Genomic DNA, 26,907 nt, shown 5'->3' with positions numbered 1-26,907 from the left:
TCCCTTTTAGCAACATCTGACATTTCAGACTTGCTGGACACCTGTTTCATTCATTTCTTTAGCACACCTCCTCTCTCCATCCCTTTCTCATCTGCTCTCCCCAGTGTCAGCTCCTTACTTTGTCCTGTTTCTCTTGATTGATGCTTATCCTGCAACTAACACAACTTGCCCTCCCCCCTTCTTGTATCCCCGGACTCTCATCAGATGGGCAAAGGGAGAATGAGAGAGCTTGTTTGTGGTAGATGCTGTAGACCTGATTCTGCTGTCACTTACCAACTGGTGCAACTCATTTCCTATAAATGAGATACTCCTGATTTATCCTGGTCTGAGAGCAGAATTAGCCTTCTTGTTTCCAAACAGAGAGAAACTTACTTTGAGCTTTAATTACTCATGTGCAAAGAGATTGTTGTTTTTCTCCTTGCTAGGGATCTATGATGTTCTGAGGTGATGTCATTTGCCCCTATGATCCTGTGTAAAATTTTACTCCCAGGGGAATTCTGCACTACTGTGCAATGCAGAATTTTGCAGAAATTAATGTGCACGCAGAATTTCCTATCCCCCACAGAAATGGACTCTAGCGCTTCTAGGGGCCACTGGACTCGGCAGAGCCCAGCTCGTTCATAGAAGACACTGCAGGGAGGAGGGAGAGGGAGTTAGAGGGTTCCTGGCAGCTGCAGTTCCCAGCATGTTCTCTGAGGGAAGGAGAAGGCAGTATGCAGGAAACCCTGTGCAAGCCTGGGACTAAGCATCAGGCTGTTTCTCCCTCTAGATCCCTGAGCAGAGAGAGGGAGAACGGGTGTCTGGGCCAGGGAGAGGGAGGGCCTGTGGCTGGGCTCATGGGGGGGGGGAGGGGAATGGGGGTACCTGGGCTGGGAGGGCCTTGCAGGTGGGCTCTGCAGGGGAGTGGTTGTGGGTATCTGGCCTCATGGCTGGGCTCTGGGGAGGGAGGGAGGGGCCGAGAAAGAGGAGCTGGGTTGTCATAGGGGTTTCTTTAACTCTCTACTCCCAGGGAAATTTTTGTGTGTGTCTGTATTGGTACAGACATACTTGCTGACAGGGATTTTGAAATAAATTACCAAAATAATTGAAACTGGCATGATTCTGCAGTGTTATTTTGACAAATAAAATTTGCAGAATTTTAAAATATTGTGTGCAGAATTTTTATTTTTTTTGGCACAGAATGCCCCCAGAAGTAGTAAAAATTATTTTCCATATCAGTTGGTTTATTAATCAGTGCTGCAGCCTCTTCTTTGCTGGATCATCCCAGAGGGAATGTTGCTGCATACTGAGGGTACGTCCAGACTACCCGCCCTATCGGCGGGTAGCGATCGATTTATCGGGGATCGATATATCGCCTCTCATCTAGACGCAATATATCGATCCCCAAACACGCTCCCCATCGACTCCGGAACTCCAGCGGAGCGAGCGGCGGTAGTGGAGTCGATGGGGGAGCCGCGGACATTGATCCCGCGCCGTGAGGACCCGAGGTAAATCGATCTAAGATACTTCAACTTCAGCTACGCTATTCACGTAGCTGAAGTTGCGTATCTTAGATCGACACCCCCTCCCCACACCCCCCCTCAATGTAGACCAGTCCTGATTTCACAAATGGAGGCTATTTCCTTCAGGTTAGGAGCTATTCGTGTGAATAGCTATGTTGAAGCATGCAGAAAATCCAAGCTGCCTGCCTAACAAAATGCTAAAGGACAGGACAGTGTGAGCTAAAAGTCACTTTCTAAACCGTTCAGTGCTTCGCCTGGTGGGGAGTAGCCCGTTTGCTGAGGATGGCTTCATGGCTGATGAAGACCAGATCCTTCGTGTCACATTTCTTCTCTTCATGTTCATAGTAGGATACTGTAAAAATTATTTCATGAACAAAGTAAAAAAAAATTATATAGATGAAGACATGAACAGTGAAACCTCCTGCTTCAGGGCATCAGTGGATTGCTGCAGGGGTGAAGAGGAAAATTTTTCTTCACACGACCAGATACTGCCTTGTTAGTGAAGTTTTCATTTTAGATATTGGTGTCTTCCAAGACAGGATAACAGAACCATACCAGATCAATGTGCCTGTGTAGTAATTTATACCTTTCCATAAGCCTTACAAGAGCTCCATGTGTCTTTGTTTCCTCTTCCTCCCCAGCATGCACAAGGACCTGACATCTGGCCCTGCAATCTTTCCCTCCTGGCATGTATTTATTTTTATTTGCTCCTGGCTTTGTAACACTCTGTAAGTCTGCCATATTATTTCCCAGTGTCTGCCAGGTACTGGCTAGTGGGGTGGGGGGAGAATCTCTATTGAGTTTCCTTCAAGACCTTACCCCTGATTCTTTTACTGTAAGTCAGAGCTTTGCGAGCCAGAAGAGGCTTGGTTTGTCTGTGAAGCAGAATACCAAGTCAGTGTTTATCACCAGAACGGTGGTGGCAGTTGAGCAATGTACCATCTGATAGCTGTTTGATGGGCTCGTATGCAACGAATTGGAGGTGATGAGGTAATAGAATAGAAAAGAGCCTCAGCCTTAGTGAACAAGTGACCATATCACAAGAAGCATGACCATGATTGGCACCAATTGGCTCCCTTATTGGTAATCTCAGCAGAATTCCTCTGAATTCCTCTCTTAACCAAAGCAGTGGTTGGTCTGTCCAGATCAGGGATGAGGCACACAGGCCGAGAGGAGCAGTGAGTAGAAAGCGTATACTGCTGCTGTACCTGCCCTGGTAATACAGGATGGCAGCCGGCACCTTCACTTAAAAGAAAAAGAAAGCAACTCATTTTCTAACTGGTGAAGAGTCATAACTGAAGCCAGACTAAGCTCCACGTAGTTTATCAGGTGGCAGTATTAATGTCACTGGGTTCCCTGCAGCCTGCTGGCCATGTCTTCCATCCTTGGAAAGATGAGGAAACTTGGCAGTTCTGATGTGGAGGACTCTGAAGTCACAGACGAGCACACAGATGGTGAGGATTCCAGTCTGGGAACCCTTGAAAGCCTTCAGGGAAGCCAGAGCACAAAGGTACAGCAGGTGCCCAAAAGCAACATCTTCGCTAGACGAGGCCGCTTTGGGATGGGGGATAGCGATAAGAACATGGCGCCCATGGACTCCTTGTACCAGATGGACCACATGGGGTCTGCTCCTGTCATCAAGTTTAATATCAATATGGAAAGGGCAAAAATACACAATCAATTTGCCAAGTAAGTTCCTGATATATTGGATATATATTATGACAGGGGTTGGGTTGCATAGCTCAGCATTTACCCATTGCACCACAGTATTTGATTTTACAGCAGATATTTCAGTATTTCCTATGCTTAAAGAACGGGAAGTACCCAAATACTTTGGTACATTTAATGACTATTGCCCATCCTGGAGTTGTATCTCTGAATGCAATCTACTCTCCAAATGAATCAATAGGAGCGCACTCAGTGCCTCTAGGAATCAAACTCTTTGGTGTCTTACTCCAAAATTAGTGGGCACTTTTGAAAATGTTGCCCTGTATCATTTACCCAGTGAATCAGTGGTAGAGCTGGGATTGGAACTCAGGAGTTCTTGGCTCCCAGGAGCATGATCAGATGTTAGACTTAGTTGCTTAATTGGATTTGAGTTCTTAACTTTTCACCAGTAAAAACATAATTTCACCAGTACATCTGCTTGTCTAAACCTTTATGATATTACAAACTGTACAATTCATATATGTAATATTCACTAATGTGTGTGCCACTGAAAGCCAGTAATGGAAGTATAATTGTTTGGTGGTTTTTAAGAGACTTGGTTAATCCTTACATTTCAGTAACTAAATTTATCTTTGTCAGGCTCCTATGTACCAATTCCATTGCAAGCTGCTCAGAAAAAGCTTTCAAGTTCTATGATTGCAGAAGGATCTTCGATGCTGTGGCCCAAGGTGACACAAGTGATCTGAATGACCTGCAGACCTATCTCCATGAGACGCGGAAGCATCTCACAGACAATGAGTTCAAAGGTACCTAGTAATGTCAGATGCATCCAAATGCCATTTCCCTCTTCCAGCAGCGCTGCTGATATTAGAAGATCAGAATGGTATTTACTTAAATACACGGTAAGACATTGCAGGGGGTTCTGCGTCATGCAGTAGTTTCCCATAGACTGGGCAATTCTCTATAAAGACGCTGGAAATTTCAGAAAAGTTTGAGAGGTTATTTGTGAAACCCTAAATGTCCCTGGGTTCGTCCATCCATTCAGAAGATCCCAGATACCTTGTGATTACTGCATGCCTAGGTATCAGAGGGCAGGTTTGTAATGCCCCTTTTTATAGCTGTAACCCTCTATGTTACAGAGCCGGAAACTGGGAAAACCTGCTTATTGAAAGCCATGCTGAATCTGCATGATGGGAAGAATGATACCATTCCCCTGCTTCTGGAAACTGCGGAGAAGACAGGCAATCTGAAAGAGTTAGTTAATGCAGAATATACTGACAACTACTATAAGGGTAAGAGAGGCAGCTGGGAGACTGTCTGGCCTTGCCTGAGCCTAAGTCTGTATAGAAAGTCTGGAGATAGGCTACAAAGGACTGTCTGAGTCCTTTAGGCGTTTCTCTGAATGTAACCAAGAATGAAGCTCAGGTTCTAGGAAAGCAGAACCACAAACTGCCGGAGAGCCAGCACTTGTGTTCTTGAAATACCTGGATCACATCTGCTATTTCTGCCAGTGACATGTTTGGTTAATGTGATCTAATTTTCTTCCTCTTCTAGATGTACATTGGTGGGATAGGGTTGGGAGCACATTGGCCGGGGAGCAAGGAAGCCTGCATTCGCTACCTCTGTTGTCTCCATTCTGTTGATAAATAGAGCGCTTCAGTCTCCAGGGCTGTTCAATTTGTCCCTTTTCACCAGCATTGCATTAACCTCAGAAGAAGGAGCCTGTAGTGTCTGGCAGCTGTTTCTCTGTGTTATGTGAAGTGAGATTTCTGTTGTCAGATGAGTGTTTCCCTAGGTCAGACCGCTCTCCATATTGCCATCGAGAGGAGGAATATGTACTTGGTGAAGCTCTTGGTCCAAAATGGAGCAGACGTTCATGCGAGAGCCCACGGGGAGTTCTTCAGAAAAATCAAAGGGAAACCTGGCTTTTATTTTGGTAGGGAAAACAAGACACATGATACATGATTTCAGTCACTGATCAAGTAACCAAGAGAGTTGTCCCAAATGTGAGCTGTTCAAATACTCCTGATTATGGGGGACCAGATGACCCACAAATAGCAGAGGGGCTAATCCAACCTTCCCTAGTATTTCCCTAATGGGGGCTGGGATTACAAAGGAGCTAAGGCAGTTAGGCATGCATTTCCCATTGATATTCAGTGCAAGATGGGTACCTAACCCCATTTGTCTTCTGAACTACCTCTGTATCTCTTGATGGGTTGTATCATTATTAAAGGCACCTTATAGCCCTGCACTCAATATTTCTATAGCCATCTGTTTTCAGTGGGAAGAGGATGTTATAATCCAAGCATAATTTTTTTTTTCTGCCTAAAACTTAACATGTGAGGTCCAAACACAAGTTGTCTTTTTTGGGGGGGAAAACTCCCTTAACACATTCAGTTCTTTTAACCAAAATACATGGGGACCATTCAATGTGCATTTCTAATTTGATAATTCTGGGTTTTTTTTCCAACTCGTCACATGCTGGGTCCAGATAGCCCCCATGTATTGATCAGCAAGGTATGAACATTTTCACTAGTGAGGGAAATTCACCCATATTTAGAGGCCCTGCACAAGTTTTATGCAGTGCTTAAGTCCATAGGGAAATACAATTTTTACAATGAGACTACGATTTGGTACAGTATTTGATGGAGAACTGCTCACCCGTCTGGTCATGGTGTGAGGTTTCAGACCTGCAGAGGTTTCAGATTCTCCTTCGCTTTTAAGCTCATAAAGGTGACTTTTGTACATATGGTGAGTTTTCTGACCAGTGGTTCATGTTGCTTGCCATTAGGTGAACTGCCTCTTTCCCTGGCTGCCTGCACCAACCAGCTAGGCATCGTGAAATTCCTCCTCGAGAATCGGTATCATCCAGCCAATATAGCTGGCCAGGACTCTATGGGCAATACAGTTCTGCACGCCCTTGTGGAGATTGCAGATAACACCAAAGATAACACCAAGTTTGTAACAAAGGTGTATAACAACATTTTGATCCTTGGTGCCAAAATTAACCCGATGCTGAAGCTGGAAGAGATCACTAACAAGAAAGGACTGACTCCTTTAACCCTGGCTGCAAAGAAAGGGAAGATAGGGGTAGGTGGACACATACCTGTTACCCTTTCAAATGACACACAGTATAATCAAAACATTTACACTGGGTACATGTCATTACTTGCTGCCTGGGCCTAGCAGACCGAGACGGTGAAAAACTTTGCAGGACTTAACGCTGGAGTTTAAAAAGCAAAGCTTTGATGTAGTCTAGGTAATGTGCCCAAAGGGAGTCATGTAGTATCACTACACATATGTCAGCCTACATGGAAACAGTAAAAGTGCCCTGGCTGCTATCTCAGGTGGAGTAGGAAGTGCATCTTTGACTTTTCCCATTTCCCATTCACCAAGACAGTGACCTCAAAGGGATACAAAACAGGTGCCTCTAGATGCCTGTTTTAGGTTTGAGAGGCCAAAGATAGTCACAAATCTTAATTGGAAGAGACCAGAGAGACACTTCTTTGTGCTACTGCATTAGCCCATTTGCCACATTCATATTGCCCAGAACCCAATGAGATCACTGGCTTTTGGATATTGCAAGCTGTGAGCTGTACAGTATCCCAATGGCTTGACATCAGTGCAGTTAAGCCGGGGCGGAATCTGAATTCCTGTGTTACTGAGAAATGAGTATATATGAACTGAACTGAAATGTTGGTCATATATTATTCTTTTATGATCAGATTTTCGCCTATATCCTTAGACGAGAGATCAAAGAGCCTGAGTGTAGGCATTTGTCTAGGAAGTTCACCGAATGGGCCTATGGACCCGTCCACTCATCTCTTTATGACCTGTCCTCCATAGACACGTGTGAGAAAAACTCAGTGCTTGAGATCATTGCGTATAGCAGCAAAACACCAGTGAGTATGAAACCTCCTCTACACTTTCTTACTGGGTTCAGTGGTCAGCTGTGTTCTGTATAGTGCGTGTCTCTGAAGTTTTGCACCATTTTGCAGAGCTTTGTTATGAGTGAATAGTGATCGGGAACAGTGCAGAGATGTAATTTCATTCTTGGCACGAGTCTATGCACTAACATTCCTTTTGCCCACCTGATTGTGGAAGCTAATCCCGGGACTCTTTATTGCAAATATTCTCCTTTGGCTTGAAGCCAGCAGTACCGTTCACAGGAGTGCTTGCTCAGACAAGTAAGGGTACAGTCATACCATTCAGCAAGCCTCTGTGTTGTATGTCATTCCCTGGCACTCCTTTGGGCTCCTGAGAGAAACATTTTAGTTACAGCAGGGGACTGGGAGTCAGGCCTCCAGGGTTCTGTTCTCAGCTATGCTCCTAACTCACTGAGCAACCCTGGACAAATCATTCTACTTTAGTTTCCCTATCTGTGAAACTGGGATAATGACACTTCCCTGCCTTCTGGGGACTGGAGAATATGTTAGTTGGGTGTGACGATGCTGCCCATGGGAGCCAGCTGAGGTCACTCAATTAGGGTGAACTGCAAACAAAACGGGGCAAACAAACCCCAGAAACTGGTGGTTATTCCAATACTTAGATTTACCAAGCTAGCGCAAAACACCTTCTATAGTACCTTGCTGGTTACTCAGAAGTCCAAATAACGCAGTTCCCGTAAAGTGCCCAGCCTCAGGCCTCCATCCAGACACACATGTCAGATATGATGATGATTACTGAAAATCTTATCATATAAATGAAAAGGTTCTTCCAATCCCAAAGGATTAGCCACACACCCAGGTTCAATTATAACTTAGATCTTACCCAAAATACATGCTTATAGCTAATTTTATTAACTAAGCTAAAGTTTATTTATAAAAAGAGAGAGAGTGTTGGTTAAAAGATCAATATACATATAGACTTGAATTCAATTCTTGAGGTTCAGATACATAGCAGAGATGAGCTTGTAGTTGCCAAAAGTCTTTTTCGATATAGTCCATAGGTTATAGCCCAATGTCCATATTCAGGGTGACTCCAGTCAGTGACTGGGGATCTCAATCCTTCTGGCTTAGTTTCCCCCTCTTGAAACCCAAAGCAGATCTGAGATGAAGAAGGGTTTTTATACATTTCCAACAGCCTTTTGGCCTGAGAAAACAATAGGCTTAACTTTCCTTCTTCCAAACATCATGGCAATTAGCACAGGATAATTTATCCATTAAACAGTTCAGATACAGGTTACCACAAACTTCAAAGAGACATATAGACAATAATACTATTTCACTCAAGTATCTTCCTAAATGTTAATATTCCTTTTTTTAATCTTTGAATCAAAGCTATAGCAATAGACAAGACTTGTTTGCTTACATCACAAGACCTGAGCAAACATCTACCCTTCTACCTCTAACAATGCCGACTTGCATTTCAAAGCTCTATTCATTTACATATTTTCCTAACAAGTCTGTAAAGTTCGGCCATGGGTCAGGTCAGTCTGAGTTAATTAACTCTTTCTGGCCCTGTCACCTTCCAATGAAATATTATATTACACTCATAATGTCACACTGGGGACAATGAGATTTCATTTACTGTTTGCAAAGACCTTTGGCAGGTGCTCTCTCATCTTATGTGTGTATTGGCTTCTTTGGGACTCACATTCCTTCTCTCTCTCATTCCCCTCGCAGAATCGCCATGAGATGCTGCTGGTAGAGCCCCTGAACAGGCTGCTGCAGGACAAGTGGGACCGATTCGTCAAACGCCTATTTTACTTCAATTTCTTTGTTTATGCTATGCATATTATCATACTCACCATGGCCGCCTACTTCAGACCTGTGGAGAAACATGAAAAGGTACTTCACTGGTCATGCTCTTCAGTGTGACCACCCCGGGGATGAATTCCCAGGCCTGCCAGTCGCGTTATTGGTGCCAGAGCTTTAACGGTTCTTCCTTCTTACCCGAGTGAGGGGGAGAAAAAGTGCAGAGGAAGGATTCCTCCTCCAGACCCCTCCTTGGAGAATGGAGGAAGCAGTGCTTTTAGGGACCAATCCTAGAGGAAGCCAAGCACTTTCAACTGCTCAGCTGACAGGTCCTTTTCCATCTTCAGCTGTGCTGATCCTTTGCTCCTGTGTTATGCAGCCTCCCTTCAAATTTGAATACACCACCGAGGAGTGTTTTCGTGTCATTGGAGAGATCCTGAGTGTGCTGGGAGGTCTCTATTTCTTTTTCAGAGGGGTAAGAGCTTTGACATTTCTCCTTAGAGCCATGTGGATAGGTGGGAGCCAAAAATAGGTGCCCCCCTTGATTTGGGTTAGCTGCTATTAGAGTCCATCCCTCACTCGAAAGCTACAGATAGTTTTTAATGGCATGGCCAGGAGCTGTCAGGTTTCTACTGAGTTACAAAGCTAAGGTGCAGTTGCCTGTCGTCCTACTGTATGAGAAGGAAGGCCCTACAAAGTCTAGGAGTGCCTGAGCACAGACACAAGGCTTAAGGGGGTATTGAATATAGCCAGAGCCTGCACCATTAAGGACTTTAGAGATCATCAGTGCTATTTTAAACACAAACTGCTACTGTATGTTGGCCAATGTAAAGAACACACAGCAAGTACAGTGTGATCACAGTTGCTCAAACCAGTGAGAAAATGGGCTGCTGCTCCCACACAAGCTGCAAGCTCCAGAGTAGTGCTACACTGAGGGGATAACCATAATTCAGGCTCATGCTTACTGGAATGTGTGTTGCATTTGAGAGGTTCTTGTGGGCTAACTTAGGGTGAGCTGTTCCCCTTTTCCCAGCTTGGATCCAGCTCAGCAGACCTCCCCAGCACTTAGAGGGGCAGTGGTTGCAGTAGCATTTCCAACAAGTTTGACCCAGATAACAGTCAGCACTTAGATACAGAGTGATGGGTCCCCTGGGAAGATTCACAGTGGAAATGTACTTGCCAACCTGAAACTGGCTTTTCGTCTCCCTTTTTTGCAGATACAATATTTCGTGCAGAGGCGGCCCTCATTGAAGACTCTGCTAGCTGACAGTTACAGTGAGGTTCTTTTGTAAGCTTCTCAGCAACTTCTTTATTTGCGTTTGAACGTGGCATTTAGGAGCCTGAGGGACTCGTGGCCTTGGCTTGAGCAAGGCATTGCATGTACAGGCTTTGAAATAAGCACAGTGCTTTTCATCCCCCCAGTTCTCCTAGCACTTTACACAGGTGGCTCCAGGTCATAACCCTCATTTACAGGTGGAGAAGATGAGGTGCTGTGAGGTTAACTGTCTGGGTCCTGCAGCAGAGCCAGGAATTGATCCCAGGACTCTTGACTTGCAGTCCAATGCCCTGTGCACTGGGCCATGATGAAACCTCTCTTGTCCCCAGTGGTACCTTCCGCTTTATGCTATTGGAGCCCTCTGCCTTCCCCAGTCGGAAGGCTGCTACACAGGGCAGCTCCCTGAACTGCTGCCAGTTCTGCGGTGAGAGAGAGGGAGTGCCAGAGAGAGCAGTGCTCGAGGACAACAGAGAATTGTGGCTTGTCTTGCTGACATCCTGCAAGGCAGAAGAACAGCAGTTGGGTTGGAGAAACAGGGGTATGCGGGAAACTCGGGAGTTATTAAGGGGAGAGGAATTGTGGAGGGTGCAGAAGACAAGTGAAGCATGAAAGGAAAGAATCTTTCAAGGGATGGAGGTTGGCCTAGGAGGACATGTCTGTCCAGATGGGTTCTAATGTGCTTTTGGGGAATTCCTGAGTCCGCTGTGTATGCCTTCATCCCTCCTTTCTTGCCTGCCTGGGAGGATCTGCACTCTATGCTTGAACCATGCTTGTCTTTCAGCTTTGTTCACTCGCTGTTCCTGTTGAGTTCAGTGGTGCTGTACTTCTGTGGCCAGGAACTCTATGTGGCATCCATGGTGTTCTCCTTGGCACTGGGATGGGCTAACATGCTGTACTACACCCGAGGCTTCCAGCAGATGGGGATTTACTCTGTCATGATTGAGAAGGTCAGTCTAGGGAGCAGCTGGCAAGCCCTGCTGAATTTTCACAGGCCTGGAAAGTACCACCACCGATTCAACCTTACGGTTTAAACCAGGGAGAGCAGCTTTATTTTCACCTTTGGGGGAAAATCTACTCACTGTTGCCAGTGAGTCTGAAAAGGCTCATGTCAGTTAACTCTACTCTCCTCGATTATTTTCAGGCCTTCTCCACAAAGAAGTCTGACCTCTTCATGTGGTCTAGCCAAGTAGTCTATAGAGGGGGACAAAGAACCACACTGTCTTAGCTTGATTCACACATGAAAGGTTGAAAATATATTTGGCATTAAATATACTGCATATGCATCTAATAGGTTTTATGAATAATGGAAAGGAAATGTTCTCTATATTGAAAGCCAGTACTCGGAAACTCAGTCATGGTGTAAGGCAAGAGCAGTGGGTTCACACTGTATAGTTCCTTCTTGGAGCCAAATCAGGACTTTCCACCACTCTTGGTTGCAGTTTGTGTTAGATTCCTATAAAATGTTCTGTTTCCATGTTGCAGATGATCCTGAGGGATTTATGTCGCTTCATGTTTGTCTACCTAGTATTTCTCTTGGGATTTTCTACAGGTAATGTCACCTTGGGAGTTATTTTTTCTTAGAGAATCAATGAGATTTAGCAAAAATTACCTTTTCAGTTAATTTAGAATTCCCGTTACCAACTAGAAACTAAGAAATCTACATCACGCCCCCGTACAAAATCTCTACCACATGAAAAAATAAAGACTACTACTACTTAGCATTAAAATAGGGTTTTTTTTACCGTAGATCTCAAAATAATGCCAAGCAGCATTATTCCCATTTCACAGATGGAGAAACTCAGACACCACATTTTCAAGTAATCTCTAATTTTGGATGCCTCTATGTTGGGTGCCCAACTTTAGAATCCTGGGGACTGATTTTTTCAGAGCTTCTGACTCCCCACAACTCCACCTGCAGTAGATGGCCATCAATATATTGTGTCTAATCAGATACATCTTTGCAAGTTTTTCATTGTTTTCAAAATGAGCATGGTCTCTGAGTATCTTTTTCTTGTATACATCACTCTTCCCATTTGCAACAGCTGTGGTGACTCTGATTGAAGATGACTATGAGGGACATGAAAATGACAGCTGTCTCTGCACCCGATCAGGCCAGCTGAAGTGTGGCCGCACATCATACAACAGTCTGTATTACACCTGCCTGGAGCTGTTTAAGTTCACCATTGGCATGGGAGATCTAGAGTTCACTGAGAACTACAGGTTTAAGTCTGTCTTTGTCATCCTGTTGGTCCTCTACGTCATCCTCACCTACATTCTCCTGCTCAACATGCTGATTGCGCTGATGGGGGAAACTGTGAACAAGATCGCACAAGAGAGTAAGAGCATCTGGAAACTCCAGGTTTGTTGATCCCCCCCCCAAGGGTTCTGGTCTTCATGTTGGAACTAGAAAGAGAACTTGGGGGATAAGCGCTTTAAGGGGAATCTGGAGGGACTGGTATGTTTCCAAACTTGCAGATTTTCATGTCTTTCATAGATTCTAGGACTGGAAGGGACCTTGAGAGGTCATCGAGTCCAGTCCCCTGCCCTCATCTGTCTAGACCATCCCTGATAGACATTTATCTATCTCAGTCTTTCTATCTCCTGATTCCTTACCCATGAGCACAAGCCTGTATGACTGTCCTTGGTCCCTTTCCTCATCTGGTGTATGATGCACTGTTTAAGCAGATGTTCTTGGTATACACTGAATATTTCACAGATGTTTGCAGTTTAAGAAAATAAATATTTTTATTATTAGACAATAACAGAGTAAAAAACCTGAAGGCATTTAGGCTCTCGACACTGGAAAACCATGATCAGAATATGAAAAAATGGAGATTATGCATTGGAAGAAAGCAAGTGCCTTCTGCCAGGTTTGCAGATAATGCCATGTCAGCTTTTGTGTATGAAAAGAAACCCTGTAGTTCTAACTACAAAACAGTAGTCATCCATCATTTTAAAAGACACACTTCTAGAAAAATTGTATGTTTTGTGGTTGGTATGATCATTGCCCTAGGCTGACAATGCAGGTGAAAGTTCGGGGATTCTTGTTTTATAAAGAAAGGCCTCGACATTTGTATAAATATAGTTAAATGCCAGCTGTTCCCCACTCTCCTGGCCTTTTTCAATTGGTAGAGAGCCATCACCATCTTGAATATCGAAAACAGCTACCTGAACTGCATGATAAGCTCATTCCGATCCGGGAAGCGAGTCTTAGTGGGAACCACACCTGATGACAAGGATGATTACAGATGGTGTTTCAGGTAACCTGGTTTTATCTTAAATAGATAATCTTTTACAGAAACACATCTACAGGCCTGGGATGGCTCAATAACTGGTAATGGGATGTAGATCTCTTAAATTTAGGGTGACCAAAAATTACACTAAGTGATGGCTGTTCAGTGGCGCGAGTGAAATGGGTTCTTAGTCGAATTCACAATAGACTTGGTCCAGCCTGCTGGGTCTGAGATGCCAGAATGCCAAGCAGACCTTCTATATTAAAATAGCATTATGTCCTCTCATCACTGTTCGTCTCAAAGCAGCATCATAGCTCAACTGATAATGAACAGATACTGCAGCTGAGCGTTTTTCTTTCCATATCTGATTCTACGTTGCTTTACTTCTTGGGCCACAAATTTCTCAGTGTGGAGAATCCTGGCTAGAGTGTAGAGATTGAGTATCTGACCTATGCAACAGGGACGTCTATGGCATTCCCCTGCCAAACCATGAAGCATTGGCAGAACTGTTACACAGCAGGCCTGTGATAGCCCAAACTCTTCCTTGTGTGGTGATTGGCCAGTGGATCTGCATACTCATGGATTCACCAGCCCACAGCCAACCCTCTGCCCTGGGACACAAAGACAGAGTGTGACTATGGAATCCCTTGGTGTTTCTCTGCATAGTATGATATAAATTTAATTGAGTCAGGTAGGTTTCTCCTCAGGTGAATGTTACAGAATTCTTTATGGGCAGTTGCCTTGGTCCTCAGGCTGAGAGTGGCCTTTTGCAAATATCCAGTAGATGGTGAATTTTATTTGGTATATTAGGGACTGTAGCGGGCTGGCTACCCGCTCCTGCCCGTTGGGGCTTTAAAACAGCCCTGGGAAGGGGCTTTTGGCTGGGCTGATTGGGGAAATGGCGGCAGCTGGGGGCCACGCCCCAAACTGAGCCCAGGGCCTTATAAAAGGCCAGAGCAGCCAGGAAGCCAGAGAGTCTCTCTCTGTGGTTAGAGAGAGATGGGCCTGGCTACTTAGACGTTAAGATAAGTATCTACGGTGAAGCAGGACGGGGAAAAGGCTGAGGGGCTGGGGAAGCTCCAGCCTAGGAGAGCCCCAGGCCTGCAGCCTAGTACGGGACTAAGAGGTACTGGGGTTTGCAGGGGGCAACCTAAGGATAGGCAAAGCAGCAGGTCCGAACCCCGTTGCCGGTGATGAGAAGGCTGACACTGCAGTCTGTCCCAGGATATGGGGCTCGATAGTGACTGAGCAGTAGCCATTCTGAGGCAAGTGGGGATAGCGTGGTGGTGGGGGTTCCCCTGAGAGGGGGAGACCCAGTTAGAGTAAAAGGGGCACCGGGTCCAGGGAGGGACACGGGGCTGAGAGTAAAGCAGGTGGATCACCAGCCTGCAGAGGGCGCTCCGGACTGGAAAAAGAGCTAAGTTGCGGAGTAACCAGTAGGAGGCACCGCAGGGGTGAGTCTACCCGTTTACAGGGACTTTAATACAGAACATTAAACCCACAGGGAGCTTTAATCAGCCACAACGATTAGGCCAGCACCATTCTGCAACACTTTACTTCACAAAAATTCCAGGATTATTGCTGTGCACCTTGAGTAGTAACTACTATTCTACAAGAATTATCTGAGTAGCTTGTCCACACAGGGAACTGGTTGCGTGACAAAGTTATACTGTGCATACGGTCCTTGAGACTCTAGATCCTTTTCTGGAGAATAAATTAGATCCCTTTCAACATTAAATCACTTTTGTTCTCTCTCCAGAGTCGATGAGGTGAACTGGTCCACGTGGAACACTAATCTGGGTATAATCAACGAGGAGCCTGGATACAGCATGGGCTTGAAGCGAAACTCAAGTTTTTCTTTTAAGTCTAGCAGAGGTGAGGAATCCAGGCATGAAAACCCTCCAGTTCTTCCCATAGTCTGACGGTATTAGACTATACATTTGGTTATAGAGGCAGCATAATGTAGTGCAAGTTTATACATCTCTCAGTGAGACTTCGAATAGCTACATGAACTGCTGTTAAATGAACAAAGTGGGCAAAAGGATTAAAACGAACTAACCCTTTATTCATTTTGCAGTTTTATTCTTTGGAATTCTCTAGCTCCCTCCAGTTCCTCACTCTGGATGTTTCCATGGTGTGTAATGACCTTGGTGAGCTGGATAGACATGGCAGCAGTGTACCACAGGAGCCACCCTGTGATGCCCCAACCCCACAGTGCAGTAGCTCACTAGTTAGCGCAGAAGAACCCCAGTTCATAGATCAGTGGGTGTACTTGTCAGCTTAAAAGAATGGAAAACTGACAGAAGAATAAAACTTTTAAAATAATAAAATCTTCACTTGTGCTTTATATTATATCAGCTTCCCTCTGTGTTGGAAACCAGGAATATTCTGGTCTGTTTCTATAGGAAAAAAACATTAATAGCCACTTTGCTTATAAGTTTCAGGGAAAAACTGGAAGACCTTGGTTCCACTTTTGAGAGATGGGAGCAGGCGAGAGGAGGCACAGAAACAGCCAGAAGAAGCCAAGTTAAAACCCATTTTGGAACATGATTATGAGCCTGACGACTCTGGGGCAAGGAAGTCTGTTTAGTTTTTTTTGTTTGTTGAATATAATTGTTCTTAAGAAGAAGGTTAATTATAATTGTTTTTAAGTGTATTGTCTGTGTTCACAGACAATGGACTTGGAGCTCTTTATGAGAACAGAGCATTATGGCAAAAGGGCTGAGGAAGCTACTGTATGTAATGATTCATTAAATATGCTAAGTAAACAGCTTGTTAGTTAAGACCATGTTTCCATCAATTGGCCATTATGCCTCCATTACTGGTTAGATATCTACCTCCAATCAACCACACCAGAAGGCTCTCTCTTGAGCTTTGTACAGTACTTCACACATGCTGGTTAAAAGCAGGAAATAAACTGAGTATTTTTGCCCACAAGGAGGAAAACTTCCTCACCTCCCAGTGGAAAAACTACAAACAGCCTAGACATTGAGGTTTCCTAGCTGGCCCCAAACAAGACACATAAAAGTCTCTGTTGGATTTCACTGCTTGCTCCCCATCTCTAATCCTAACTGATCTTTTGTAGGCTCATCAACTGCTTGGTGGAATGCCCCATAGCATCCTTCTCCTGTGGGGCTTGCCTGGGAGAGACTGTCACAGCTACTCAGGTTGCTCGATATAAGTTTTCAGTCATCACATGGTCTGTAGCAATGATATAGAAATATGGTTTTACTGATAAATAGGTTTTATCTTAATTGTTATCATGTCCAAAATTACAGCATTCATTGTGTTGTTTTGGTTATTGGATGGAATCTATCATCAACTCCCTGAGAAACAATCACTCACCAAAAATTAACATGCATTATGCTAATATAGATATGAAATATAGGAGGATATGGTTTGCACAACAGTTATAGTCAGGTTCCTATTTATCTGTGCTGACACGATACAATTTGCAAGAGAAAGGAAGAGTGTATAAATATCTATATCTACTTTGAGAGGTAAATAGTATATTTACTTGCAACTTTCCACTTTACAGTTCAAAGCAAAAGCAGAAGGAATCTGACTTGCAGTACAAGAGTATATACATACAACAAGAACTGAAGAAACCAACATCTCTTCAGACATCAGATTAATCTACTGATGCGTTGCTTTCTTCAGGTTCCCTTTTTCCCACCACATCTCTCCTTGAACCTGGAAAAGAAATGTTGTGAAGGCAAAACTGCTAGTATGAGAAGAACAAGCCAATTTTCTCTGTTAAATTTGGAGGAAGGAGTCAGTTGCAGTCAGAGGTTTGGGTTTGTTTTCAGTGAAACTGACAAAAAAATAGGTACAAATAATTACAAGATCAGGAGAACAAAATGCTATCCAAGAACCACCTAAATTTGCAAATTAACTTAAATTATAGATTTCTTTTAAATTTTGCATGTATCTTCAACAAATAACCACCACAAATACTGAAATTATTCTCATTGGCAGCACTTTACTTAATGTAGCAAAAACAGCCATATACTATACCTGTAACGCCGCAGTTCTGTAACAACTACAGAACCCATACCATGGGTGAAATCCTGTCTCCATTTAAGCCAATGGGAATTTGCCATAGATTTTAACGGGGTCAGGTTGTCACCCAGTGTAACTAACTACTATAATCACACGAGAAGAACTACCCAAAGTGACTTAGAACTTGCAGTTTTCACATCTCATCAGAACACAAGTGCTTTACCAGGCAGAAATAACTGTCACTGTCTTTTAATATTATGTTAACTACTATAGGCCCAGTCCTGAAGTTCTCAGTCAAAATTTCTCTTGAAGTCACTGGGAGTTTTGCATGAACAAAGATGTCAGGATTTGGCCCCTGTGTCATTATAAACCACAGTGCTCCTCTGTTTAACACCAGGCTAGTTTTGGAGGTTGTTCACTTGGTAGCTAGTGTTACTCTGCTTGTAAGTCCACTGGAATGATTACTGAGGTTTAAGGGCAGTAAAAAGTTACCCTACAGTTAAAAATGGCCTCAGCCACCTCTTTTTTCTTTTCCTTTGCAAGGGGGACAGGCTCTTCATTTGTGTTTATCAGTGTGTTACTCCAGTTAGTTTTGTTCACTTCATTCACACTCTTCATTTAAAGAAACATATAAAGAGGAAGCTTACAAATATGAAGTTTATGTGTATTCATATAAAAGCTGGGTTCAGCCTGGCCAAGCTCCATATAAATCTAGTGAGGGGGTGCCTCAGAAGGTGCAGACTTGCAATGCGTATCTGAAACTATGGAGAATTCCACCATTAATGTGAGCCTCTGTTAAACGCAACCCCCTTCCAACTCTATCTGTTGTCACAGGGGGCAGCAGGCTACGGCAGCAGGCTACAGCACCAGTGCTGGTGCTGTGGCCTACTGCCCTCCTCTGGTATCTTTGATGGAGGGATTATCTTTACCTACACTGTCTCTGCAGGGCCCATTGACCCTTAAAGCCCTGAGTTGCCTTCAGGTGTGCATGTCTGATAAGCTGCATCAGGGAGCCGCAGACCTTGGGCCCATCACATTTAGGCATAATGAAATAATTTAATCAAGGTTTTATTAAACATGTAAAGTCACTTTGGTTTCTAGAGGTCTCACTGTACCCACTGTAAGCAAGTTCTCACCTTCCTTTTTATCGGGTATATCCAATTAGTGTACTGGGGCAAATTTTTTTTTCTTTGGAGCCATTTTCTCCAGAACACTGGCAAACTTATTTCCAGATCCAGTACGGTCATGGCTTTCTGGAAAACAGTTACCATGTAGAGTCAACATGATGGCAAACAATGAATCATTCAGGGTATGCTCTAGCATGTGGCTGTTACTGCAGCATGTTCTCACTACCTGAAGATCTTTCTATCTGCACAAAATTTTCTAAGTTTTGAAAGTTTGGAGGGGGTATTAGTACTCTTGCAGTGGGATTTTCCAGTCGGTGTGCTTAACTCTGCTCACACTGAAGTTAATGGTAATACACCCTGTCAGAGTTTCCTCCCCACTCTAAACTCTAGGGTACAGATGTGGAGACCCGCATGAAAGACTCCCTAAGCTTATTTCTACCAGGTTAAAAACTTTTCAAAGGCACAAATTCCTTCCTTGCCCTTAGTATTGCTGCCACCACCAAGTGATTTAAACAAACGTTTAGGGAGGGCCACTTGGAGCCCTACCTTCCCCAAAATATTCCCCCCAAGTCCCTACACCCCCTTTTCTGGGGAGGCTTGAGAATAATATCCTAACCAATTGGTTACAAAGTGAGCACAGATCAAACCCCCTGGGTTTTTAGGACACTGAAAAACAATCAGGGTCTTAAAAGAAGTTTATTTAAAAAAAGATAAAATAATCACCTTTGTAAAATTAGGATGGAAGATAACTTTACAGGGTAACAAAAAGATTTTAAACACAGAGGATTTTCCCTCTAGGCAAAACTTTAAAGTTACAAAAACAGGGATAAACCTTCCTTTTAGCACAGGGAAAATTCACAAGCTAAAACAAAAGATAATCTAATGCATTTTCTTGCTATTACTTACTATTTCTGTAATATTAGATGCTTAGTTCAGATAAGACTTAGGGAGATGTATTTTTCCTGCCCTGGCTCCTCACTGACTGGGAGAGAACAAAGGAACATGAAAACAAAAACCTTCCTCCCACAGATTTGAAAGTATCTTTTCCCCTTATTGGTCCTTTTGGTCAGGTGCCAACCAGGTTATTTGAGCTTCTTAACCCTTTACAGGTAAGGAGGAATTTTATGCTACCCTTAGCTGTATGTTTATAACACACCCACTGAATATAAGAATGGCCATACTGTGACAGACCAATGGTCCACTTAGCCCAGTATTCTGTACTCCTCTTAAGCATGTGTTGATGGGGGAGATAGTCAGCACAGAGTCCCAAGAAAGTGGAATAATATAGAGGCTCCAGGTGAAGCTCTTTCCTTGATTAACTAGATTGTCCTAGTTAATATAAACACAGAAGCAGTAAGTCGCAACTGCAGCTTGTTAGTTTTGAATGCTTTCCACAATCCTTGTCTGTTAGTTCTGTTTTTAGTTGTTAAAATATTATTAAAAAACAATAACACTTGGGCCTAGATCCTCAAAGGTATTTAGTTGTCTAATTTCCAGTGGTGTTCAGTTAAAGTTTAGCCCATGAACTAGGGAGCAGAAATTGTTACCACCCAATACTGCCTCTGTGAAATACATTGTTTGGGGTGGGGGCAGGTCTCTAGCCAGTTGCTAGTGGGATTTTACATCAGAAACCATCATGGCAGCTGGCACTCTTATTTGCAACCTCAGCAGAGAGTGCAAGCACCAAAGCCACGATTCACAAAACTCTTAAGCACATGAAGTGCTTTGCTGAGTTGAGATGGACTTAAACACATTTTTGACTTTACCAAAAATTCTGAAAAAATTCATTTTTGGTTTTCCCTAAACTATTCTCCCTCCCTCCTTCCCCCCCCCCCCCCCCAAATTGACAGCAAACTGGAAAATCTGTTATTCGGACAGCTCTAAACAGATCCATTGGTTCTGGCAAATTCTTTATGCTTTACATTTGAAGGAAGGCTTGACATTTTACAAAATGAAGTATCAGAGGGGTAGCCGTGTTAGTCTGGTTCTGTAGAAGCAGCAAAGAATCCTGTGGCACCTTATGGGGCCACAGGATTCTTTGCTGCTTTTACAAAATGAAGTAAATAATGCACTTCTGGTAAGTGGCCACTGGGTGACACTTCCTCACTGCAGAGAGCTAGTCCAATGCTCTTTCATAGGATTGCGTGCCTATGACAGATTTTGAGAGCATCTTCATCTGTCTTTCCTTGCTTTTGTGTTATATTTTATAATATATTGGCTTGTTTTTCTCTTCTTATGGCATTGTTGCAGTTATATGAATATATGAGACTAGTTCTTTGAGTCCTAGAGAGCTTTGACTATATAGGATCTGGAAAAAATCTGCCAAAGTCCTTAAAAGAATGGTTTCATAAAGGAAAGACAGGCCTGCGGACAGCAATTCCGGGCCCCAGGGAAGAACAGGCAATGGGTCCCCTAGAAAGGGATGTGCCCACCCGGCTGCCTTCACCACTGCCGGTACCACCTCACACATGCCTAGGAGCCAGGGACAGATTAAACTTTTGTAGGCCTGGGTGCCAAACATATTTTTGGGCCCCCATGGAGGCAAGGGAGCATGGTGCAGGGAGGTCAGTACCCAGAGCAAGGGGCCAGCCAGGGGCAATGGGGCATGGCATGGAGGGGGCAGCCCCGCTCTGCCTAGCCTAGTGCGAGGGCACTGTTTACAGATCGGCAGCTGCCAGACACACACTGGCCCACCCAGCCCTGACACAGCCCCCCCACCCAACACCTCTCAATTCCCTATGCCCAGCCTCCCAGAGGCCGATTATGCCGAGTGCCCCCCCTCCCACAGTCTCACCACAACTGCCTAGCACCCCTTTAAAGGGGCCTCCAGACCCATTTAAATTGCCTGGGCCCTTGGGCAATTGCCCCCTTTGACCTAACTCCTGTCAGCGGGCCTGAGGAAAGATTATAGCTAACAAACTAATTGCCTTTACTCTGAGGGGCAGGGAGAGCGAAGAAGATGTTTAAGGTGGGCATTTTGAGTTTCATAACATTAAGAAGATTTAACTGCCTGGAGGTTCCAACCAAGCTCAGGGGCCCATAGTACATATGTAGTAAGAAACAGCATTTGCCTTGAAGCACTTACAATCTACGTAGACAAGACAGACAAAATGTGAGATGAAGAAAGTGTGACTCCCATTTTACAGATGGCGACCTGAGCCATAGCTGAAGTGATGGGCGGGGCACAAAGGAAGTCTGTGGCAGAGCCAGAAATTGAATCCAGGTCTCCTGACTTCCAGGCCAATGCCCTGATGACAACACCATCCTTCCTATCATGCATATGCTCATAAAGGCCATGTGGCATATCAGATGAGCGGCAGACAGTTGTGGAAGTGACTCCACAGTGTCTGTGCTACAAAATGACTATTGGAACCAGTAACTGTGCTAGTAATCATATAATCGTAGTAATTGTGATAGACTGTGATGTCACAAACACAGGATTATTTATGGACTTGATCTGGCAAACACTTGATATACAGAATTGCTGATAGGAGTGGGCCCTGTGGCTATAGATGAGGCAGAAGGAAAAAATAAAATGGGCTAAGAGAATGAAAGTTCTTATTACACCACAAATACTAATAAGAAAGGAAATTAAGAAAATGATGGGCCAAAGAATTCATGAAGATCATGTGTCACATATACAGATGCAAGAAGATTTAACATATTTCTGATATAGACTGTACTATACAGAGCCCTAATCTTATTGCTAATATCAGGGCAAATTCTGTCTTGATTTATATCTACTGCAGCCTCCATGGAAGTTATTGTACTTGCATTGGTAAATCAGACTAGAATTTAATCCTGAGTCTTTAATTCTCATGTAAACATACTACTTTCTGCTTCTAAGTGCTTTTAAAAAATCTATACAGATGTGTTACTGTATTTTTTAATAAAAATGTGATTTATACTAAAACTCACAGTGAACACATACATTAATATAATGCCATGTTTAAAAATTTAAATACCTTAAAGTTGTGTAATAGGTTTATTGCCAACATCGTCTGGGAAAGCAAATGCAAAGTTCTCACTTTAAAAAAATAAGCTACTACTAACCATACCATGTGATCGCTCCTTTTCTTCTATGGCCCTATTCAGCGGAAATTAATTTTTCACAAGTTCTGGCCTCAAGAACTCTACTGGCTTCCACTTGACACCCTTGCACATTAATTCTGATTCAGTAGGCAAATCCTTTATGTACTGTGAATTGCTTACTTCATCTTTCTTTAGCCACATTCAATAAATTGTTTCAGAAAATGAAGATGTGTCCCTCCTATTTTAGTCTAGGGAAGGTAACTCTGCTGGAAGATGTGTTGATCCTCCAATGGACAGAACATAATGACACATTTGTATGGGGAAGGGCTGACCATGAGGACGACACCTTAAAGGCAAATACATAGCAAGATAGTACGTGTCTACTCTAAGAATAGGTATTCCCAGGCTCTGCATCCTGATATTCCCAACTAGCTAAGCAGACATTTTAGCCAGCATAAAATCATAGAAGATTAGGGTTGGAAGTGCCCAAAGGAGGTCATCTAGTCCAACCCCCTGTAGCACCAACCCCAACTAAATCATCCCAGCGAGGGCTTTGTCAAGCCGGGCTTTAAAAACCTATAAAGATGGAGATTCCACCACCTCCCTAGGTAACCCATTCCAGTGCTCCACCACCCTCCTAGTGAAATAGTGTTTCCTAATATCCAACCTAAACCTCCCCCACTGCAACTTGAGCCCATTGCTCCTTGTTCTGTCATCTGCCACCACTGAGAACAGCCGAGCTCCAGCCTCTTTGGAATCCCCTTCAGGTAGTTGAAGGCTGCTATCAAATCTCCCCTCACTCTTCTCTTCTGTCGACTAAATAAGCCCAATTCCCTCAGCCTCTTCTCATAAGTCATGTGTCCCAGCCCCCTAATAATTTTGGTTGCCCTCTGCTGGACTCTCTCCAATTTGTCCACATCCTTTCTGTAGTGGGGGGCCCAAAATTGGACACAGTACTCCAGATGTGGCCTCACCAGTGCTGAATAGAGGGGAATAATCACTTGCCTCAATCTGCTGGCAATGCTCCTACTAATGCAGCTCAATATGCCGTTAGCCTTCTTGGCAACAAAGGCACAGTGTTGACTCATATCCAGCTTCTCGTCCACTGTAATCCCAAGGTCGTTTTCTGCAGAACTGCCTCTTAGCCAGTCGGTCCCCAGCCTGTAGCAGTGCATGGGATTCTTCCATCCTAAGTGCAGGACTCTGCACTTGTCCTTGTTGAACCTTATCAGATTTCTTTTGGCCCAATCCTCCAATTGTCTAGGTCACTCTGGACCCTATTCCTACTCTCCAGTATATCTACCTCTCCCCCTAGCTTAGTATCATCCGCAAACTTGCTGAGGGTGCAATCTATCCCATCATCCAGATCATTAATGAAGATTTTGAACAAAACCGGCCCCAGGACAGACTCCTGGGGCACTCCGCTTGATACCGGCTGCCAACTAGATATCGAGCCATTGATCACTACCTGTTGAGCTTGACGATCTAGCCAGCTTTCTATCCACCTTATAGTCCATTCATCCAATCCATACTTTTTTAACTTGCTGGCAAGAATACTGTGGGAGACCATAATAAAAGCTTTGCTATAGTCAAGATATATCACATCCACCACTTTCCCCATATCCACAGAGCCAGTTATTTCATCATAGAAGGCTATCAGATTGGCTAGGCATGACTTGCCCTTGGTGAATCCATGTTGACTGTTCCTGATCACCTTCCTCTCCTCCAAGTGCTTCAAAATGGATTCCTTGAGGACCTGCTCCATGATTTTTCCAGGGACTGAGGTGAGGCTGACCAGTCTGTAGTTCCCCGGATTCTCCTTCTTCCCTTTTTTAAAGATGGGCACTATATTTGCCTTTTTCTAATCGTCCAGGACCTTCCCTGAGTTTTCAAAGATAATGGCCAATGGCTCGGCAATCACAACAGCCAACTGCCTCAGCACCCTCAGATGCATTAGATCCGGACCCATGGACTTGCGCATGTCCATAGGCACAGGAAGGGGAGTGAGAGGAGGAGAGTGGTTTCTAACAAATTTTCTTTTCCCCCTTTGGTTGTCCTTGGGAGGTACCATTGAACTTTGCCACAATATTTTCCATGGCCCACCTCTGTTTTCTGATAACAGGATAATCACATGCAGAATCCAGATCAATTCCATGGCTTCAGGGAGCCTCTTTAATGTAAAATTTGTATCTTATTGTCATTGACTAGGATCCTATGACATTACCTTGTTCTTGCCAGAAGTGCAATTATTAAATCTAAAATCCATGTATCACCTGACAATTATGTTTCTGTTATGTAGTATCTTCACTGGGTATTTACCTCAGTGGAGTTGTATTTAATTGCACCTTAAGTGGTTACACCTTAAATACTTGGTTATTTGCACCAAGTTAAATAAATGCCAGCTAAAATAATCCCTTATTTTAAAGTGGCTGCAGGTAACATGACTGGATCATAACTATCGCCACGACTAGTGATAACTGCCAAGAAGTATTTGAAGGGTGGAAACAAACGAGGGAGAAGAACTGTTCTGAGATTAAATTAAGATATGGAAAATTTAGGCTGAATGTTATTAAAACCTTCTTCATAGTGTGCTCCATTAGGCTATAACATAGTCTCCCAAGGGGAATGATAGAAGCAGGGCCGGCTCCAGGGGTTTTGCCGCCCCAAGCAGCCAAAAAAAAAAAAAAAAAAAAAGCCGCGATCGTGATCTGCGGCAATTCAGCGGGAGGTCCTTCACTCCGAGCCGCCGAATTGCCGCCGAATACCTGAAAGTGCCCCCCCGCTCTGGAGTTGCCGCCCCAAGCACCTGCTTGATAAGCTAGTACCTGGAGCCGGCCCTGGATAGAAGCACCATAACTTTAAGACATTTTAAATTAGGCTGAAAAAAGTACTAGAAAAATATCGGGTAGGGAACAATCCTATATTGCCTAAGGGATGGACTAAATGAGCCAATGGAACTTTTCGCTCTCTAATGTATCTATAATTCTGTGAAAAACCACATCATTATTAATAATAATACCTAGCACGTAAGTAGCCCTTTCCACCTACACAGCATTGTAAAAACATTAGCCAATGAATATCCAAGAAGATCAGCTGAAAATTCTGAGGTTACACAATCATTGTGTAAGTGGGGGAGTGGTTTCACTATTGTGGGAACTTTTCTGGCTTATACACTACCCTGCTGAAATTGGCTAGTGAAAGGATCTGAGTCCTTGCTCCCACTCCTTTTACCGAGGCCAGCCTGACACTCTCCTGTATGGCAGAGTCCTTGAAATCCCGACAAGGCTGGGCCCAGGATTCCTGGGTGACCAACCCCCAATCTTATCATGGTCATTTAGGACAGGGGCTAGGGTGCCTCCACTCCAGGGTACTCTCTCTGCCCTGGACACGTCCCTGACCCACTGATCATTGCATTTACTTTGAACTGTACGCAATTTATTAAACAGGAACCGATTAAAAAAACTAAGGAAAAAATGGGAAAGGTCAAAGGAAAACACATAACCCCGCCCCGGGGGCACGGGGACACCCCAACCAGGGCAGTTCACAGTCTGTTCCTCACATGTCCCATGCCCTGGCTGTGCTGCAGGGATGCTGCGGGTCAGACACTTGCTCTGGCGATGGCCACATGCCCTCAGGCTCTAGATGGCAGGGCCCTTCTCCCCAGTATTGCCCCTCCTGTCAGGGTTACCATCCCCCTTCAAGTTCGGCCTCTTGGCTGGGGGCGTCTCCTTGCGCTGGGCCCCCTGCCCAGCGTCCCCCTCACTGTGCCCAGCTGCTCAGCGCACCTGGCTCCAGACGGCGCCGGCTCCAGCCCCAGCTCCACTCTGCCAACGCGCTGCTGCTCTGCCTCCAGCTCAGCTCTCTGGGCTGCTCCTCTGGCCGGCCCGGCTCCTGCCCTCGCCTTACCTCAGCCCCCTCTGGTCTAGGCAGCTCCAGCTCACACGGAGGACGGGACCCCCCAACCTCCTGACTCTTTCATTGGCTGGCCTGCTCTGTCAATCAGGCTGACCTAGAACGTTGGCCTCTCCCCGTTGGCCCTGAGAACTGTTAGTCTCAGGGTCCTGGTTTCTCATTGGCCTTTCCCCTTTCTTCTGGTCCTGGGAGGTGGCCAACCAAAAAAACCCCACTGAGTGTCAGTAAGGGACCAACAGTCCCCTAACAATTGTACATTTCAGAATGAAGATACACCCCACCCTCACTATAAATTCAACACCATGGGCATTTTTAGAATTAACAAAACTCTAAAGTGAAAAGAAAACTCCTTTGCCAAGCCATCCTCTTCAGACAACGCAAACCAGCATTTTTCCATTCATCACTAAGCCAGGTGGCTCCACGGCCTTTACTGGTTTTAACTCTTAGTCAACTGATGAG

At 44.3% G+C, this 26,907-nt stretch overlaps 1 protein-coding gene and 1 long non-coding RNA gene across 2 annotated transcripts; one reads left to right on the top strand and one right to left on the bottom strand.

The window, feature by feature from the left end:
• The first annotated feature begins 2,528 nt into the window (after positions 1-2,528).
• TRPV1 (transient receptor potential cation channel subfamily V member 1) lies at positions 2,529-15,965 on the top strand. Its single transcript, XM_044994091.1, has 15 exons — positions 2,529-3,191; positions 3,810-3,976; positions 4,310-4,462; positions 4,966-5,106; positions 5,962-6,260; positions 6,896-7,072; positions 8,795-8,959; positions 9,246-9,341; positions 10,084-10,154; positions 10,924-11,089; positions 11,625-11,691; positions 12,185-12,501; positions 13,275-13,402; positions 15,135-15,250; positions 15,814-15,965. The coding sequence occupies exons 1-15, from the start codon at positions 2,875-2,877 to the stop codon at positions 15,963-15,965; spliced, it is 2,532 nt and encodes an 843-aa protein (XP_044850026.1). The 5' UTR covers positions 2,529-2,874.
• Positions 15,966-16,148: 183 nt separating this feature from the next.
• On the bottom strand, positions 16,149-26,471 carry LOC123353175. The gene is made up of 3 exons (XR_006574420.1): positions 26,322-26,471; positions 16,967-17,068; positions 16,149-16,576 (listed from the first exon to the last, which is right to left on the bottom strand). It is a non-coding gene; the product is annotated as an uncharacterized LOC123353175 (long non-coding RNA).
• Between the last annotated feature and the right edge of the window lie 436 nt (positions 26,472-26,907).

This window comes from Mauremys mutica, chromosome 19, assembly GCF_020497125.1.
Source record: "Mauremys mutica isolate MM-2020 ecotype Southern chromosome 19, ASM2049712v1, whole genome shotgun sequence".
In the NCBI taxonomy this organism is placed as follows: domain Eukaryota; kingdom Metazoa; phylum Chordata; order Testudines; family Geoemydidae; genus Mauremys; species Mauremys mutica.
Note: the sequence above shows the minus strand (reverse complement) of the source record. Positions and strands in the feature narration are given on the sequence as shown.